This window comes from Centrocercus urophasianus, unplaced genomic scaffold, assembly GCF_019232065.1.
Source record: "Centrocercus urophasianus isolate 14NV4802_14NV808 unplaced genomic scaffold, USGS_Curo_1.0 seq_30, whole genome shotgun sequence".
Taxonomy (NCBI): Eukaryota; Metazoa; Chordata; class Aves; order Galliformes; family Phasianidae; genus Centrocercus; species Centrocercus urophasianus.
Window position 1 is genome coordinate 3945792 of NW_024884867.1, and position 15682 is coordinate 3961473.

The 15682-nt window shown below is 44.6% G+C and overlaps 1 protein-coding gene across 2 annotated transcripts in view; it reads left to right on the forward strand.

Moving 5' to 3' along the window:
• BCR (BCR activator of RhoGEF and GTPase) overlaps nt 1-15682 on the forward strand; it is a 96224-nt gene that overhangs the window by 56470 nt on the left and 24072 nt on the right. For both annotated transcript variants that reach the window (XM_042828857.1, XM_042828858.1), the window contains exons 4-8: nt 424-609; nt 4511-4618; nt 6040-6100; nt 7010-7062; nt 7411-7551. In XM_042828857.1, coding sequence (XP_042684791.1) covers nt 424-609; nt 4511-4618; nt 6040-6100; nt 7010-7062; nt 7411-7551 — 549 coding nt within the window. The remainder of the gene's footprint in view (nt 1-423; nt 610-4510; nt 4619-6039; nt 6101-7009; nt 7063-7410; nt 7552-15682) is intronic.

Below are 15682 nucleotides of genomic sequence, written 5' to 3' on the forward strand. Positions count from 1 at the left end.
TGATTGTCAGTTGCTCAGTGCAAAAGGTACCTGTTGGCCACTTCTCTGGTCAAGAGAAAGAAGCCAAAGGAAAGGACTGGGTATGGCACAACCCAGGAGATATTAATCTGATAGCATGCAGGAACGCTGTCTGTATTCAGTACTAATTATTAGACACACTTCTCTACTGTTGGACAGAGATTGAGGAAACTGAGTGCGAAGTGATTTTAATCACACTATTAATATCCTGGGAAGATCCACATACCAGAGGTGGCTGATCTCCATGAGAGAATTTGCTAATGCCTAGCTTTCAGCAGTTGTGTGAATGCAAATATCACTTACTAACAGGCTGTAAAACAACTCTTTGGAAGTATGTTTTGTCATGTGGCAAGGGTGAATGTACTTGGTTTGCGTGGTAATGGTTTCCTTCATCTCTTGTTTCAGCCTATGAAGCCTTTGAAAGCAGCTGCCACCACCTCTCAGCCTGTGCTGACTAGTCAGCAGATTGAGACAATATTTTTCAAAGTGCCTGAGCTCTATGAGATCCACAAAGAATTCTATGATGGACTCTTTCCCCGAGTGCAGCAGTGGAGTCACCAGCAACGTGTTGGAGACCTCTTCCAAAAGCTGGTGAGTTGACTGCAGTCACCAGAGCTTCTCTTACCTCTCATTCTTCTCAGGTGTGCTGCTACAGCTTCTTCTGGTGACTTTGCATGGACTAAAGGGATGGAAACCTGTCTCTGGAATGAATGACAAGTTTCTAGCTTTGCCTCACTGTGGAAAAAATGGCTCTCGTTAATTACAGACTCCAAAAAGCTACGATATTAATACAAATACAGTTTTACAGAAATGTTGAATCTCAGGCTGTCTGCAGCATCATCAAACTATTTACAGGAAGATTGAAGAAAGACAGTGTTCGTTCTCTCTCTCTCTCTTTTTTTTTTTTTTTTAAGTCTTTTAACACCAAAAGATAAGTATTTCTCCTTATTGCTAAGCTCCCTCACATGTATTTCCCTTTTCTCTATCGTGCTTTGCATCTACATTTTTTTATGGTGGTTGCCTTTAGCTTTGCTTTTCTAGCACTGTAGTGACTTTGATATTCCCCTTGCAGCTGAGATGATACAGTCAGCCTGAGACTTCTCCAAGCAGCCTCAACAAAATTCTCAGGCCGAAGTCATGTAAAGCATATTCCTAAGGCTGATTTAAAATTGCAAACTTTCTGAGTCCGATGAAAAATTGTTTGCATTCTAGGAGATTCCTTTGGCCTCTTTTGCCTCTCCCCTAGTGCATACAGAGAGCAAAGGGATTAAAAGGGCTGCTTTTTCCTTTTAGAAAAGAAAAGAATCTCTGCATTCCTGAGGTGCCTCTGATTCTCAGGGTAGGAGTGACATTCCAGTGAGGGGTTTATTGGATGGAGAGCGCTCTTTTCCAGGGTCACTCAATTGTTAGCAGCTGTGTAGCCCAGTACCAGCATCACTGCCTGTGGAGCAGGGGTAGAAGGGCCTGGAAGGGGATGTTTTCCATGCATGCTGACAGCTCAAGATGAAAATATGGGAATCTGCTTTCCACTGCCAGCATGTTTTAGCCAGAAGGGGTCAAGTTGAAATCTTAGCCAGTAGCTCTGCATGTGTAATTTAAGCATCTGGTTTAAGAAGACAAAACCAATTGCTTCTGGTTGCTGAAGCAAAGATAGACATAGGTTGTTCTGAAAGTAATGCCTCCTGTTTATTTCCATGAAAGTTTCTGCTTCGTATGCACTCCCATGTCAGATGCCTTTCTGTCAGAATGCCCCTCTGCTCTGGCTGTTGCACAGCAACAAGATGTAACAGAATATTGTTGGGAAGGTTCAACCTCTGCAGCTATTTAGGTCTTTGTTTAAGACCATTTCTTGCTGATGGTGGTTACAGGCCCTTCTGTGGCATTCTCATTTTTATCTTCCCTTGATTCTTGGGAATTTGTAACAGAATTTATTAGTATTGGAAGCAAACAAATTGATCTGGTGCAGGCAACTGAGCTAGCTTAGTGGTTTTGGATTCTGATGGTTTGGTACAGATTCAGTGGGAACTGTGAACTCTGCTGCATGAAGTAAAGCTCATCATTTGTGGCAGATGGGAGAGACAGCAAGATCAGCAGGCATTAGAAGATATCTTTACAGGATATACATCAAATCTTCTGGAATAGATTGTTTAGTTGTGGTTGTGTTATGCAATTTGTTGATAAAGGCTGGAATCCTTGCTATTATCCTGAGGTCTCTGTGAACATAAATCTTCTTGAACCTCTTATAAAATAAAGCAATGTGGGTTGAAGTTAGTGCATGTCACAAGTTCCAGAATTTCATGTGGTCTGGCACAAACGATCATCCATTTGCAGTGCCAGTGGCTGTTATTCCACCTTTTTCACAGAATTACAGAATGGATACAGAGGTCAGAAGGGACCTCTGGAGGTCATCTGTTCCAGCCTCCCTACTCAAGGAAGGCCAGCAAAGCCTCCCAGAGCAGACTGCCAAGGACTGTGTCCAAGAGGCTTTGGAATATCTCCAAGGATGGAGGCTGAACAACCTCTGTGTGCATCTTGTTCTGATGCTCAGTCACCTGCACAGTAAAGAAGGGCTTCCTGATATTCATGCAGAACCTCCTGTGTTCCAGTTAGTGCCCATTGCCTCTTGGTCTGTCATTGGATGAGTTTTCCTGTTGAAACTAAGGAAAAGAGAGGGGAAAAAAACCAACATCAACTATGAAAACCATCAAGAATGTGGGATTGAAATGGGCTTCTCATGTTTGTGGAATATTTTATACAGTTTTTAGAAATAAATATTTAGCAAATATTGTCTCTAATAGTTTTCAAGAATGGAAAACTTTTCACCAAAAAACAGTTAGTTTTGCCAAAGTTTATTTAGTTTTCATTATGCTCTTTTTAATTAAAAAAGGAAAAACTCAAACTAGCATAAAAACTCGGGGAGCATTATTGGAAGATCATTTTTTACTGGAAACGATGTTTTAATGGCAGCATCTGTAGGGAAGAAAAACAAAGCTTATAGAGCCTGTTCAGGAGTAGCAGGAAATAAAAGAGCCACACTATAATGGAGAAACTCTAAAGCTCTGCCTTGTCGTCTGGCATCATCCAAACCTGAGTGTCATAAGCTGCAAATGAGCAGTAATTCTGACAGCTACTTCTTCAGGGATTCGTGCCCCACTGGCAGCTGGGACTGAGTCACTTCTGGCAAAATGGGCACAGTCTCTTTCAGCTTCAGTCATAAGCATGTTTTATGGTATGAGAGTTTAGACTTGGGCAGCCTGGTCTGGTATGAAATGGGGAGGTTGGTGGCCCTGCATGTGGCAGGGGGGGTTGGAGATTCATGATCCTTGAGGTCCGTTCCAACCCTGGCCATTCTGTGATTCTGTGACCAGTACCCAGTCTTTCAGTAAAATCTGCCGTAGAGAACAGTCTCTGTTAGCTAACACTAACGTTTGCTGCAGCAAATGCTCTCCATGCAGTGCCTTTTTTCTCGTCTGTTATCTCTTGCATAAAGCTCCAGAGAGAATGGAGAACAGTGGTTATGGGAGAGCCGGAGAGGAAAAGAGCACTGTCTGTGTGAAAGTTCACTGCTCTGCCTGTTGTACCTCTCGGGCAAAGGGGAGCTGTAGAAGTGATAGGGTAAATGCAAGCTTTTCTGGTAACAGGCTTCTTTCAAATTGAGTCTTTTACAGCACCCCACCTATTGGCTCACTGCTGACCATGCATTTGAGAACACGTTCAAACTGTGAGGTGTTTACAGCACAGCCTGTGCTGCTCCGCAACATAAAGACTGCTCTGCGATCCAGACAAGCTTGGAAGCTACCCAGGGATTTCCTGAGCTGGATCTTTTGTTCTCTGGCACAAATATGGCTGCACTTAATAAGTCAGAAAATGGGATCAGTGCTAGGGCTCAGTGATGATAGTGGCTCATTACTGGACTCTGCTCCATCTTCACCTGGACCTAAGTGCTGCAGTCACTGCCTTCACAGACAGATTGTGCTGGATTTCTGCTACATTTTCAGCTTCTTCTGTCCTTATTACACTGTTTTCTGATGCATATATAGTTTAATATCTGGGCTTGTTTTAGTGTGACCAGCGTGTGTGCAAAAGCTCCAGCTAGTAGCTTACTGGGGTCACATTTGTGCTGTTTGGCTGAATCATTCCTGTCTGATTCATATTTTGTGGCAACCATCCAGCAGTTCCAGTTACATCAATGAGCTAAAATATTAATAGATACTAATCTGGCAGTTCAGAAGGGAAAAATAGATGGCAGTAATAAAGATGTGTCATCCTCACAGGCCAGTAAGCGAATCTGTTCAGGATATTTGGAGTTAGGTGTATGGAAGACCTGCCCTGGTTAAGCTTTTAACAGGTTAGAGATGTCTTTCTGGGCCTGCTCAGTATTCCCTGTGATTCTTTGTTGTGAAGGAACATGACCTGATCGTTAGATGCTCAGTCTGGCCATCCCAAACTCGTCTTCCTCAGCATTTATTTGATTTTGTTTTGCTTCCTGCAGGCCAGCCAGCTGGGAGTGTACCGGGCCTTTGTGGATAACTATGAAGTTGCCATGGAGACAGCAGAGAAATGCTGCCAAGCCAATGCTCAGTTTGCTGAAATCTCTGAGGTAATGTCACGGTATTCAGACACATGAGCCATCTGAATCTGACTAATACCCTGCAGTGTCACTTATCTATTCTCCAACACTCTTTGCAGCCCTGACTTCTGGAGGAGTTATGAGCTCCCTTAGACTCATTGCTTCAGCTTGGATTCTTACAATGATTTATATTTGGGGCTAGTAGAGGTTATCCTATAGACTGCCTTTATGTGCTGTCCCTACCCAGGAAATCTTGTAACAACTGATTCCTGTGAGCTTTTCAGCTCTGTGCCACCTGCATGCATTTCTAGAGGGAAAGTTGTTATTTGAGCTTCCCAAATATTGCTCTTCCCAATGATTATGCTGACTGCATGTAAAAAAAGCCATCTTTAATGGCTTGCATTATGTCTACCATGGAATTGCAGGCTTCCCTGGTTTGGAGAAGAGGACAGAAAATTCTGTTTAAAATGGCGAGTGTATTAAGTGTAATGTAGGTTATTTACCAGCTGCTCTGATTTCCTCAAAGGGGAGTACTTTGTGTCAAAATGCTTTAAAGAACATCCCAGGCCACCAGCTTTGCCTGCAGTGCTTCTTAACTGTTTGCATTGCAGTGATCATGTCTTGAAAAACTCAGTTGCCAAGACAATGTGAACTTCATATCTGTATCCTTAAAAACAAGCAAATAAATAATCAGAGCTGAATAATACTAGGGTGTTTATTGCTCTGAAAAAGCTATTGAGTACATTCAACATTGTTGGGATCTGATGTACTACTCAACAGAGCGCAGGTTCTTCTATTTTCTCCTTTACTGAGGGTTTCCATTGGGTTCTGATCCTTTGTCTACCACTTCTTTGCTCCTGTGGTGTCAACTTATTAGCAGAGTAGCTTCCTCTGCGCTTCCTTTTCTCTCAGTACTGAAATGCCTTCCACAGAGTTTCCCATTTATTAACAGTAGCAAAAAAGAAAAGTCACAGGCATTGTTCCTTTTCTGTTGTGAAAGGCAGCTGACTTCTCCAAGGTCACCTAGCTCTGGGCATAGATAAGTATAATCAGGGGGTGCTAAATCCCAATCCTGTGCTCTGTTTATTGGTGGTGTGTACATGCTATGACAATGGCTGCATTGTTGTGGACATGCCTTTCTCTTGCAGGTGATTAAAATTTCTACCATCCCTACGTTGCTGTAGGTGGTTCCCTCTTTTGTTGCTTCTCTATTGATGCGAACTCCTAAGAAATCTGATTATTATTTGAGATGTGTAGGTGCCTTTGTCACAGCAATGGTGAAATTATCAAGAAAACAAGCATATTTTTTCCTTCATTGATTTGAACTGTGGCAGGGCTGTCCTCCAGTCATTCTTTGGCCCTTCTCTGGAGGAGCAGATAGTCTCTTACATTCCCATGTGATATTTCAAGGTGATTGACCGTCTGCTACGTGGGTTTTCTTTTTCTTTTAGAATCTAAAGGCTAGAAGCACAAAGGAATCTAAAGATCAGACGACGAAAAATTCCTTGGAAAGTGAGTGATCCATGCAGAGGATACTGGTTTGTCAGGACTGCGTGGGGGCTGTTGCCAAGCCTCCACTCGCTTCTTCTTTTTAAATGTTGGAAGGTTGTGGAGTCTCTGTTGGCTTTCCATGGGAAATCAGTTCCCTTTTGCTACGTAGTAGAGCTTCTGCATAGTAAATTGCATGCATGCATGGGTGAGCTCCTGCCCAACTTAAACCTGATGAGTCCCTTTGGGCATAACCAGGCTAACCAAAGGACTGCTGTGTTCTTAAGCAAACACCTACTACCCAGTGTTAGCACAAACATCAGCCTAGAAGTAATTGCTCTATTTTTTTTGCCTTCTCTAGAGAGCTTGGTCAAGCTCAGTTCTCATTGTGCTTGCCTTTACATGTATACATAGTAGAAGATAAGCTATGTTATATGAAGCTTCCATAATGATTAATGTAAAAGCCAATCCCCTTCCTTTTTTGGCCTGTTATCAGGGTTTGGAAGCACTCAACAGTGTCGTGCTGAACTCCAGAAGGAGGGATGCACTGCCAACCTTTCAGGGACCTCCTTGGCAACTTTAAGAGTGCAAGGCCCGATTCTGACCTGTGGGACCAGGCAGGTTGCCAGGAAATTGTTGCAAGTGTGCCATGCTGTTTGCAGTTGTTTTGTACCACCTTGTGTGCTCCTCACCCACTGTGTGACAGAATATGCTCACAAGTGGGTATTTGTTTGCTGTAGAGCATGTTTATTTCCTCTGTGCATTCATGTGTATTTTACTGGCTATGTAGCACGTTAACCTTGGAGAAGAGTTTCTAGTACCTCATCAGTTAATAAACCTGTGCCTGTATGCTCAGTGGCATTGGACAAGTTGTTCTCTAAGGGCTGCATTTAGGTACCTCTTTTTTATGTTCCTGCTGCGTTTTTTTCACAGCTCTGCTATACAAGCCAGTGGATCGAGTGACTCGCAGCACACTTGTACTGCATGTAAGTATCTGAAGGGTAGCTTTCCAACTTTTCTCCCATTTCCTATTTTCTTTTCCTCTCATGTTTCCCACTGAGCTGCAGGACTGCAAAAAATAAGCTGCTGTGCAGCATAGGAGCCTCTTCTGTTTACACTGAGGAGAGGGAGCCCATGGTACCCTGGTAGCTCTCCAGTGATGTTACGAACTGCAAAGTTGTCACTTCTCTTCCTGTGTAGTTACAGCCTTACTTTAGCCTGTAAGAAGCCATGGAGTATCTTCTCCGATGGCTTCAGTTGGGGACTTAGCTCTGGGGGCACTGCTTTCCAGTGCTGCTCATGATTCTGTTCTTCGCTTGTGTTCTTGGTGGCAGGATTTGCTCAAGCACACTCCAGTGAGCCACCCTGATCATCCACTCCTGCAGGACGCCCTGCGGATCTCGCAGAACTTCCTTTCCAGCATCAATGAGGAGATCACTCCTCGTCGGCAGTCCATGACTGTAAAGAAGGGGGAGGTGAGTCTTCCTGCTTCCATTATTTTCTCAGTTCCTAAATACTGGTTGTACCTTTGTGGAGCAGACTGGGAACCTGAGCTATTAATTTGTTTGTTGCTAAGAAACAGTTTATACAGTGTCCTTGTTTTCTAAAGGATGTTGTACGGAAAACAGTTTGGAAACCAGGAGGAAAAGAATGATTAGAGTTTTGTCCTTAGCACTTTTATAATGATTTGTCATACATCATTTCTACAATGCATAGTTATGCAGTAAATGTATTTTACCTGAAAACACACAGGAAGCCTAGGAAGAGAAAAAGATGAGGAATTATCAGAAATCATAACAGGTTAGGAAATGTTATGGCCTAAATATTAATTCATGCCATAAACTCATTTTTTTTACATCCTCATTTCTAAAGAACAATATTGTGAATGGGACAGGGGAGCAAAACAAATGAAATGGGCTGGGAAAGCTGAGGGAGATGTTAAAATCCTATAGGTGTGGTACAGTTCTTCTCAGCTCTGCTATGAGTTTGAATATGCCCAAGAAGCTCCAAGATGTGGGGTTCCCTTACCTGCATGTCATGCTGTGCAAGGAAAGCATAAACCTACACAGCAGTAAACTTCTGCGTGCCTGAATGGGCTCGATTCATACACCTTGTGATTTCATTAGATGACAGTTCAGTCCTTCCTAATGAGGGCACACCAGGACTGACAGAAGTACAAAGAGACAGGAGGATGTAGGATATTGGACAAAAGGGAGGTGCAGCTCAAATAATAAGTTTGTAAGAGGAATTGTGGCAGCATGCTGAAGACACTGGCTGATCAAAAGTGACCCAAATTACCCTGTACAAAAACATCTCCTACAAATCCCAGAAGATTGTTAACATACCACAAACCTTCAAGATGTATTCCCAAATCTTGTCAGCTAAACATGCTTGCTTTTAGCTGTTAAACTGATTATCAGCTGACAAAAATCAGCTTGAAGCTGCAGTACTGGAAATTAGGTGTACTGTTCACCTGTGACTCTTGCTCCTATTCTCATTTTGTTAACTGAGGAATGCTGCTGCTGAGAAGAGGGGAGAATGAGCAATTGAAGGCTGAGATGGAAGCTCAAACGTCAGTCACCAGGGCCTGGAGATAGCAGATAGCCTCATTAAAGTGGATGCTGATTGAGTCACTGCAGAAATTGCAGGCTGGAATGTCCCTGTGCAGGGGAGGGAGCACTTTGTGTTCTCCGGTTGTCTGTCAGCATCTCAATGAGGGATGCAGGCTTTGGAAAGTGTCATGCAGAATCCTAATGAAGTGCCAGTGCATAGGCAGCGGGGCTGTCTTGGGAGGATAATCCTGATGATCTCTTTTTGGAGCAATATGTTTGTCAGATCTTACAAAGCAGGAAGGAGGAGGCCTGTTGGAATTGTGCTCAGCAGGCCTGTTCACAAGCTCAGTGGTCCTCTAGTGCTTTTGTGTGTGATGGAGGGAGAGTGCATATTGAAGGATAGGGCTGTAGGTGTGCTGGAGGAAACTGGAACCCTTTGTGCTCTACCTCACTGCACGCTCCTTGTACTGAGCCTAGGGAAGAAAAGAACTTGCTTCTGGTGCTTCCCTGTTTGTCTTCCACTTTGAGAGGCTGAATGTGGGTACTTTCTCCAGTTGTATTCCACATTCTTTCGAATCAGTATCTGTCTGTCTGGGGAGTAGCTACGTTCATTCTTTGCATAATAATCCAGAGGCAGAAGCAGGCTTCCAACTGCTTTGTGTGGGTTAGTGACAGGTGTTGCTTCCTACAGGCTACTCACCTTGGGGTCATAGCTGGGTTTTGTTTATGCCTGTACATTTTTCCTTTTCTCCTCCCATTCCCCTTGCTTATGCTTCCCCTGGGGTGACAGGACAGTGTGCAGTTCACATTTCCTAATTGACTACCCTCAATACATAATGCATTTTTTTATTTTAATGAGTCACCAGCTTGCTTTGATAGCTTTTTTTTATTATTATTATTATTATTTGTCTTACTCCCCTTTGAAATTTCCTTGGTGAAAAGGAAGGAGGGAAAACAGCATTTTCCCCTCATGATTTGCTTAGGTGCTGATCTCAGTTGTCTTTTTTCCCCAGTCCTTGCCTTTTATGCAGAGTGTGTTTCCTCCTTGGGGTGCATCATGGGGAGGAGTCAAATCTCCTTTTCTCCAGCTCTTTTTTTCAGGATCTCTTTGAACTGAGGAAAGCAGCGAGTGGCTAATCTCCCTAGTGACAGGCTGCTAAGAAGAGTGCAGGTCAAAACATAGAACAAGCTCACGAACAGTCTTGATCTCTTTTACAAAAGGTGGTTCCTGCTCTGTGAGCGTTGGCTCACATTGACCTGCTTGCTGCCTTCCTGAATGACATCAGATATTGCTCCTGCACAGGAGTATCCAAGTCCTGTTTTGCATGGCAGGCTTTTTTGCTAGTTCTGGGTTTATGTATGTGAACTGAAAGTTTTCTGTGATGCACGAACAAGATTTAATCTGCTGGGGCTGAATGAATATTTCAGTTAGTGTGAGGAGATGAATGCAAAGGGAGTAAAACCATTCACTGCAGAGACAGAAGGGGCTGTAACAGGAAAGGGAGGATCCATTGGGCTAAGCCTACAAGCCAGGATGGAGGGAATACTGCACATAGTTTGGCCCTTGCTGCTGGTCAGGCTAACAATAGCCACAGTTCTTTGTTCTGTAGTTAGCTAGGGACTGCTGGTACAGAGGATCCAGGATAGCACCAGCCCTGTCCTGTTTGGTTTGTGAGTGGTTCACTCAATGCATTTGTTTGGTGTTTGGGAAGGCAGCAGTGGCCCTGAGGCTGAATTTAACTAGCAGAGCATTGGAGTCTGTGCTGAGGAGAAGGATGCACTGTGTTCCTCCATGATCTGCAGAAGGGTTTGAATATGTCCTCATAGTAAGATTCCAAAGGAAAGGCAGAAGTGTGGGGAGGAGTAAAGACTTGGCAATTTTTGATGGCTTTTCTGGTCTTGCCTGGAGAATTTCAGGTCCAGCTCAGTCTGTACCTCTCAGGAATGGTTTGGGCCTTTTGTAGCTGGCAGCACAAGGGAGCCAGGAGGGATTTACTGAAGGCTTTTTCCAGACTTTTGACTCTGTCTCCCTTCAACCTGATCTGTGCCATTTTCTCGCTGCTCCTTCCCAGCTTACTACTTCTGTAATTTTACTTCTTTGTATTTTTGATGTTTTATCTGCAGATATCCACTTCACCAACTCAAAAAATCAGTTTCACAAAAGGAGGGAAGAGGGTCTGCGTAGCACAGCACCCTTTGACTCAGAAGGGGAATATGGAGAATCTTGCACCCCTTAAGACCATGGAGCAGGCCTCTTATGTGCTCACTGCTGACCCTTCTTCTCCTCTGTTCTTTCATCTTTAATAGGAAACCTATTTAAGGTTTTACAGGGGTTGGTCCCTTAGACAAGCAGGAAAAAAAGTGCTTTGAGATGAAGTATGTACAAATATATGCCAGAAGGGAGGGAGTTATAGCCCTCCCAGACTTATTAGCAAATGAGCTCTGCAGATTGCATGTTTCTTCTCAGCTGAACCTGGATGCAAATGACTGTTGGAGCGTGTGTCATCTTTCCCTGCCAAGATTTGTGCTTCCAGCTAATTCGGCCCATTCTTGTAAAGCAGAGGTTAACAAAGCTGCAGAGTTCATTTGATGTGTGTTCCTTCCTAGGCTTCAGCTCATCTCTACTCTTTGCAGGGTGTTGTTTCAGAATAGTTCAAGCTAATCAGAGTGGTGGTGGCTGCCATTCTGTCTCACCCATGGTTGCACACTCCTACTCTCTTTGAAGTGCTAGCATTGTGATCACAGAGTGGTATGGAGGGATGGAGCTACCTGAAAACTAAGCCATTTTTTTAGTTCTGGGTCACTCTACTGGCTGAGTAGCTTAGTGTCTGTTATCCTCAGCACCAGTCTTTATGCAAAGAGAGCAGACAGGCTGTTCCTTCTGGAAATAAGACCCCCCAAATCACATTTTGTATCTGCTTATGCTGCTGTGGACCTTCCCCTCCTGCCCTTGAGAGAAGAGGTTGTTGGCAGACTGCTCTAACACGTACCTAAACAAGGCTTGTAGCTGCAGGCAATAAACTAGATAGCACTGCTTTAGGCTTCTGTTTGACTTAGAGTAGGAGAGGAGGTTTGCAAGGGAGCAGAAGTGCAAAGTAATGCCTTTGGAAAGTTGAGGACTAAGCCTAGATGCAGGCAGGCATGCACAACTCAAAGCCTGGTGCCTACTACTCCTGGAGCCTTTGGACAGGTGTTGACAGTAGAATATTTAAAAAATACAGCTGGAGTCAGAGAGCTTCTGGTGACAGAAGCTTGGGAGGAAAAAAATAAAGAAAAAAACCAACTAAATATGCAAAAAGCAGCCAATTTATCTCTCCAAGCATAGAATCCCTTAATTCTCCAGTGCTGGTCTTGAAACATGCGCACACACAAGGAATCATTTTCTTCCTACGCTCTGCAGAAAGCCAAGCCACTCTTCCTCACTGACATGTGCCAATACCCATCTTCTGCTTTTACCCTTCTCCTCCTGCATCACACATGTTCCAGTCCTTCCGGGGGCTCTCACCCACGCACGCTGCTGCTGTCACCACGTCGGATGAGCTCTTTGCTTGGCTGTCACGTGGGGAGATGGCCCTTTGCACAGCTGTGGTTTTGGATGAATATATTTTTAAATTTCACTTCTTGTAACGTGTCTCAGGCTGATCTTCTGCCACGCTTCTTGGAGTTAAGCAGTACACGACAGCAGAAGGATTTATCCTTTATAAATAGCACAAAAACACTGTAGAATGAATAGATGAGCACGTTGGTAGCAGAGAAGGTGCTCACTGGCAGAGGACAGCAATAGGCAGTCCAAAGAGGATATCCAAGCACTGAAGGACATAAAGGGAGAGCTCTTCTGTCTGGAACACAGAGATAGGGGTGAAGAGAAGCAGCAGCTAAAAACATGAAAACGAAAGCAGGGTCTAGAAAGGAGACTTGGGGCTTGTACTGAACCAATGTGGTAGCATAGCAAAAGCCTCTGGTTGGTGACAGTTTGCCCAGGCCCTGTTTGAGAGGTAAAGGCTGTACTAAATCACTCTATAATGATACGAAATAAGAAGCTTTCCTCTAGATGTCCTCGAAAATCTTTCAGCATCTGAGCTGAGCTCCTGAGCTGAACACCTGTTAGTCTTGGGGCTGTTTGTAGGACACATGGAGTCCCTCCGCCTCCGCACAGCCACTCTGATACTAAGCCTGTGCTTTGTTGGATGTGTCTTTGGTGTTTCTGTAACCTATAGTGAATTTTAGGAAAACCTTTAACACCTTTTGTAATCTTAGCAAACAGTGTAACTTCAGAAACAAAGTTGAGAGAAATGGTCTCCCAACACATGTTGTATGTGACATACAGTATCATAGGACCATTCATTCAGATAAAAGACCTCATGTTTTGGGAGTCTGTTTAACCAAAGGCTAGCAAAGGAACAGCTCTTGGTGCCCTCAGGAGAGAGTTAACCTTTATAGACTTTGGTTCCCAAAATGCTAGTATGACCTATGGAACTGAGGTGGTATGGGTACCTGACAGGCAGACGTGCTGCCTATGGGGACCCCTGGCTTCCCCAGGGTGTGGGGTAGGATGGGCTGACTCATGCAGGAGGTCAGAAAGGTGCCTTGTGCTCCCTGGCTGTGGGGTTTGGCAGGGATCTGGTAAGCCAGTTGGGAAATCCTTTTATTGTTTCCCGCTGACCTGCTGAGCCCTCCTGGCAAGTTGACTCATTTGCAACAAAGGATGTGGCCCTGTGCTGGAAGTGCTCCTCCTCGGCTCCACTGATGCTGAGCAGCTTGGTGCACTCTTGTTGTGGCCAGCCCTAATGAAAGTCCTGTTTTCCCAGAGAAGCTGGTAGTTAGACCTAATATCAAGCTCACACCCTTATGAGGATACATTTCCTGTCTTGACCCCCAAACTCTTTTTCCTCTCCTCTCCTCCCTAGATCCTTGGTTGCTCATTGTGGTAGTATACCTTTGCTCCAAAGGGGAAGCTTTCTAAACTAGCTCCTCAGTGAGAAGAAATGAATGACAGCTCTGGGAAGCTTAGTGTTTTCCTGAGCGGCTGACTAGCATACATCCCTTTCACCTCTTTACTTCTGATCCAAGCAAACTTAGGAAATATACCCTTGTCTTCTTTCCACCCAACTCTATTTCTGAGAGAACTTGCTGCCAAAGACTTCTGCTGCCTCATAGAAGCACTGTGTCCTGTTGATCTGGATATTCATACCCCAGAGTGCCAGCCAAAAGAAGCTCAGTGCAAACAAGTGGTACCTTAGTCCCAGATGGGAAGTACAAAGGCTGTAAATCACACCCCTGATTGCTGAGCTTTCTGCTTGGGTTTTAGGGAGATGTGGGACAGAGAGCATGACTGCTTGGAAAAAGTCTGCCTGGATGATGGCAGCCAAAGACTGTGCAAATTTAGGAGGCAGAAAGAGGGGTCACCTATGTGGACCAGGAAGGCTGTGTGGAGGCTTGCTGCAGGGATTGCTGATGGACTCTTCTTACTTTTTGGAGGCTTGACACTAAGACCTCAGTTACTGTTCCCTCTGCATAGGCTTCCCTTCACTGGAGGAAATGCTTACCTTCAAATTACTGTGGTTAGGGTGAACAATAAGCAGAGGTTGGGCAGGCAACAAGAAGCTATTCTCATTGCCCCAGAGGAGCTGAGCTGAGTTGCAGCATAATTAATATGCATCAGATTTAGCAGCCCAAGATCAGGTTTTGGGCTTGTTCACAAAATCTCTTTCCCTGCTTCATTATTGCTCCCAAAAGAAATTCTTTGCAGCTGTGGAGTGCTTTTGTTACTGCCAACATGCCACCTCCTTTTTATTTATTTGTTTTCAAAGCTGTTTTCTAGTTTCCTGCCTACCTAGGATTCATCAGGCAGGAGTGGGGAGCTGTGTGCAAGTGCACACCAATGCAGGCAGGCCTTCCCTCCAAAACCACTGAGGAGAAACCAGGAAGATCATGCCTAAAAATTAAATATTAATGTATATATGGGCCTTCCAGAGCCTGAATCACTGCTGGATGCTGCATCTTCACAGACTTGTGCCCAGAGATGGTGCAACAGTCTGCTAGGAAGAAGTACTGATGGTACTATGGGAAAGGTGCAGCTTTTACTGCTGCTCACTGACTTCTGGGGCTTTTGTGTGGTGGCAGGCAGACCCAAGGTGAGATGCTGACATGCTATCTGTACTTCAGCAGCTTGTGGCTGCAAGCTGCAGACAGGAAAATGCAGACCCTTAGTCTGTGTCAGGAAGTTTAGGGCATTCTAGAACAGACTAGAAACAAGAACTGTGACTGCAAGGACATTTATCTCCTGTGTTTCTTGCCATGCTGCCTGCTGGGGCTGATGTGGTTTGTTTTCGTTTTGGAGAGCCAGGGTGGGACGGATGGTAGGAGGAAGGAGAAGGAGAGCGGAGGTTTGCACTCCCACACCCTCTGCAGTAAACGTGCTCAAGGCTTGTTAAGTCATGCAGCAAGTAAAACCCGTGAGGCATAACCCTGAGAAACTGAGGCATGAGTTCTGGTTTGGATGTCTTGACCTTGTTGAGGTTAACTGCTTTCCTATTGCACACTGCTGCGCAGCTGAGCAGGGCTGCCTCTTGGCAAAGGACAGATTTTGCATATGAGTTTCCTGCGGAGATGCTTGTCCTACTGACAAGTCGTGCGTGGGCCTGGAGAAGGCTGACAGTGACAGAGCAGAAGGGGGTGTTGTTGGTTAGCACTGAGCAATGTGAGCTCATCTCTCCTATCTCCAACCATGATGCTGTCTTGGCGTGTACAGTGTGTGTAGTGTCATTCATTGGTGTCAGCAGGCCGTCTTCCTAGCTGGAGTAACAAGTAGAAGTACTATGAGGATGAGGAAAAAGCATCTTAGGAAACCTGTGTGCAGAAGCTGATGGTGGCTGCTTGTACTGGCTGTGAAGCAAACTAACACTGACAGACATATTTGTGGGAATAATTTTTGCCAAAGTGACATACCCTTGGCTTGCTTTTGAAAATGAGGGGAAATTTCTATTCTGCATGATGTGCACTCGGACTCATATTGATCCTGACATCAGAACAGAAGGTCTGGGCATAGAGGAAG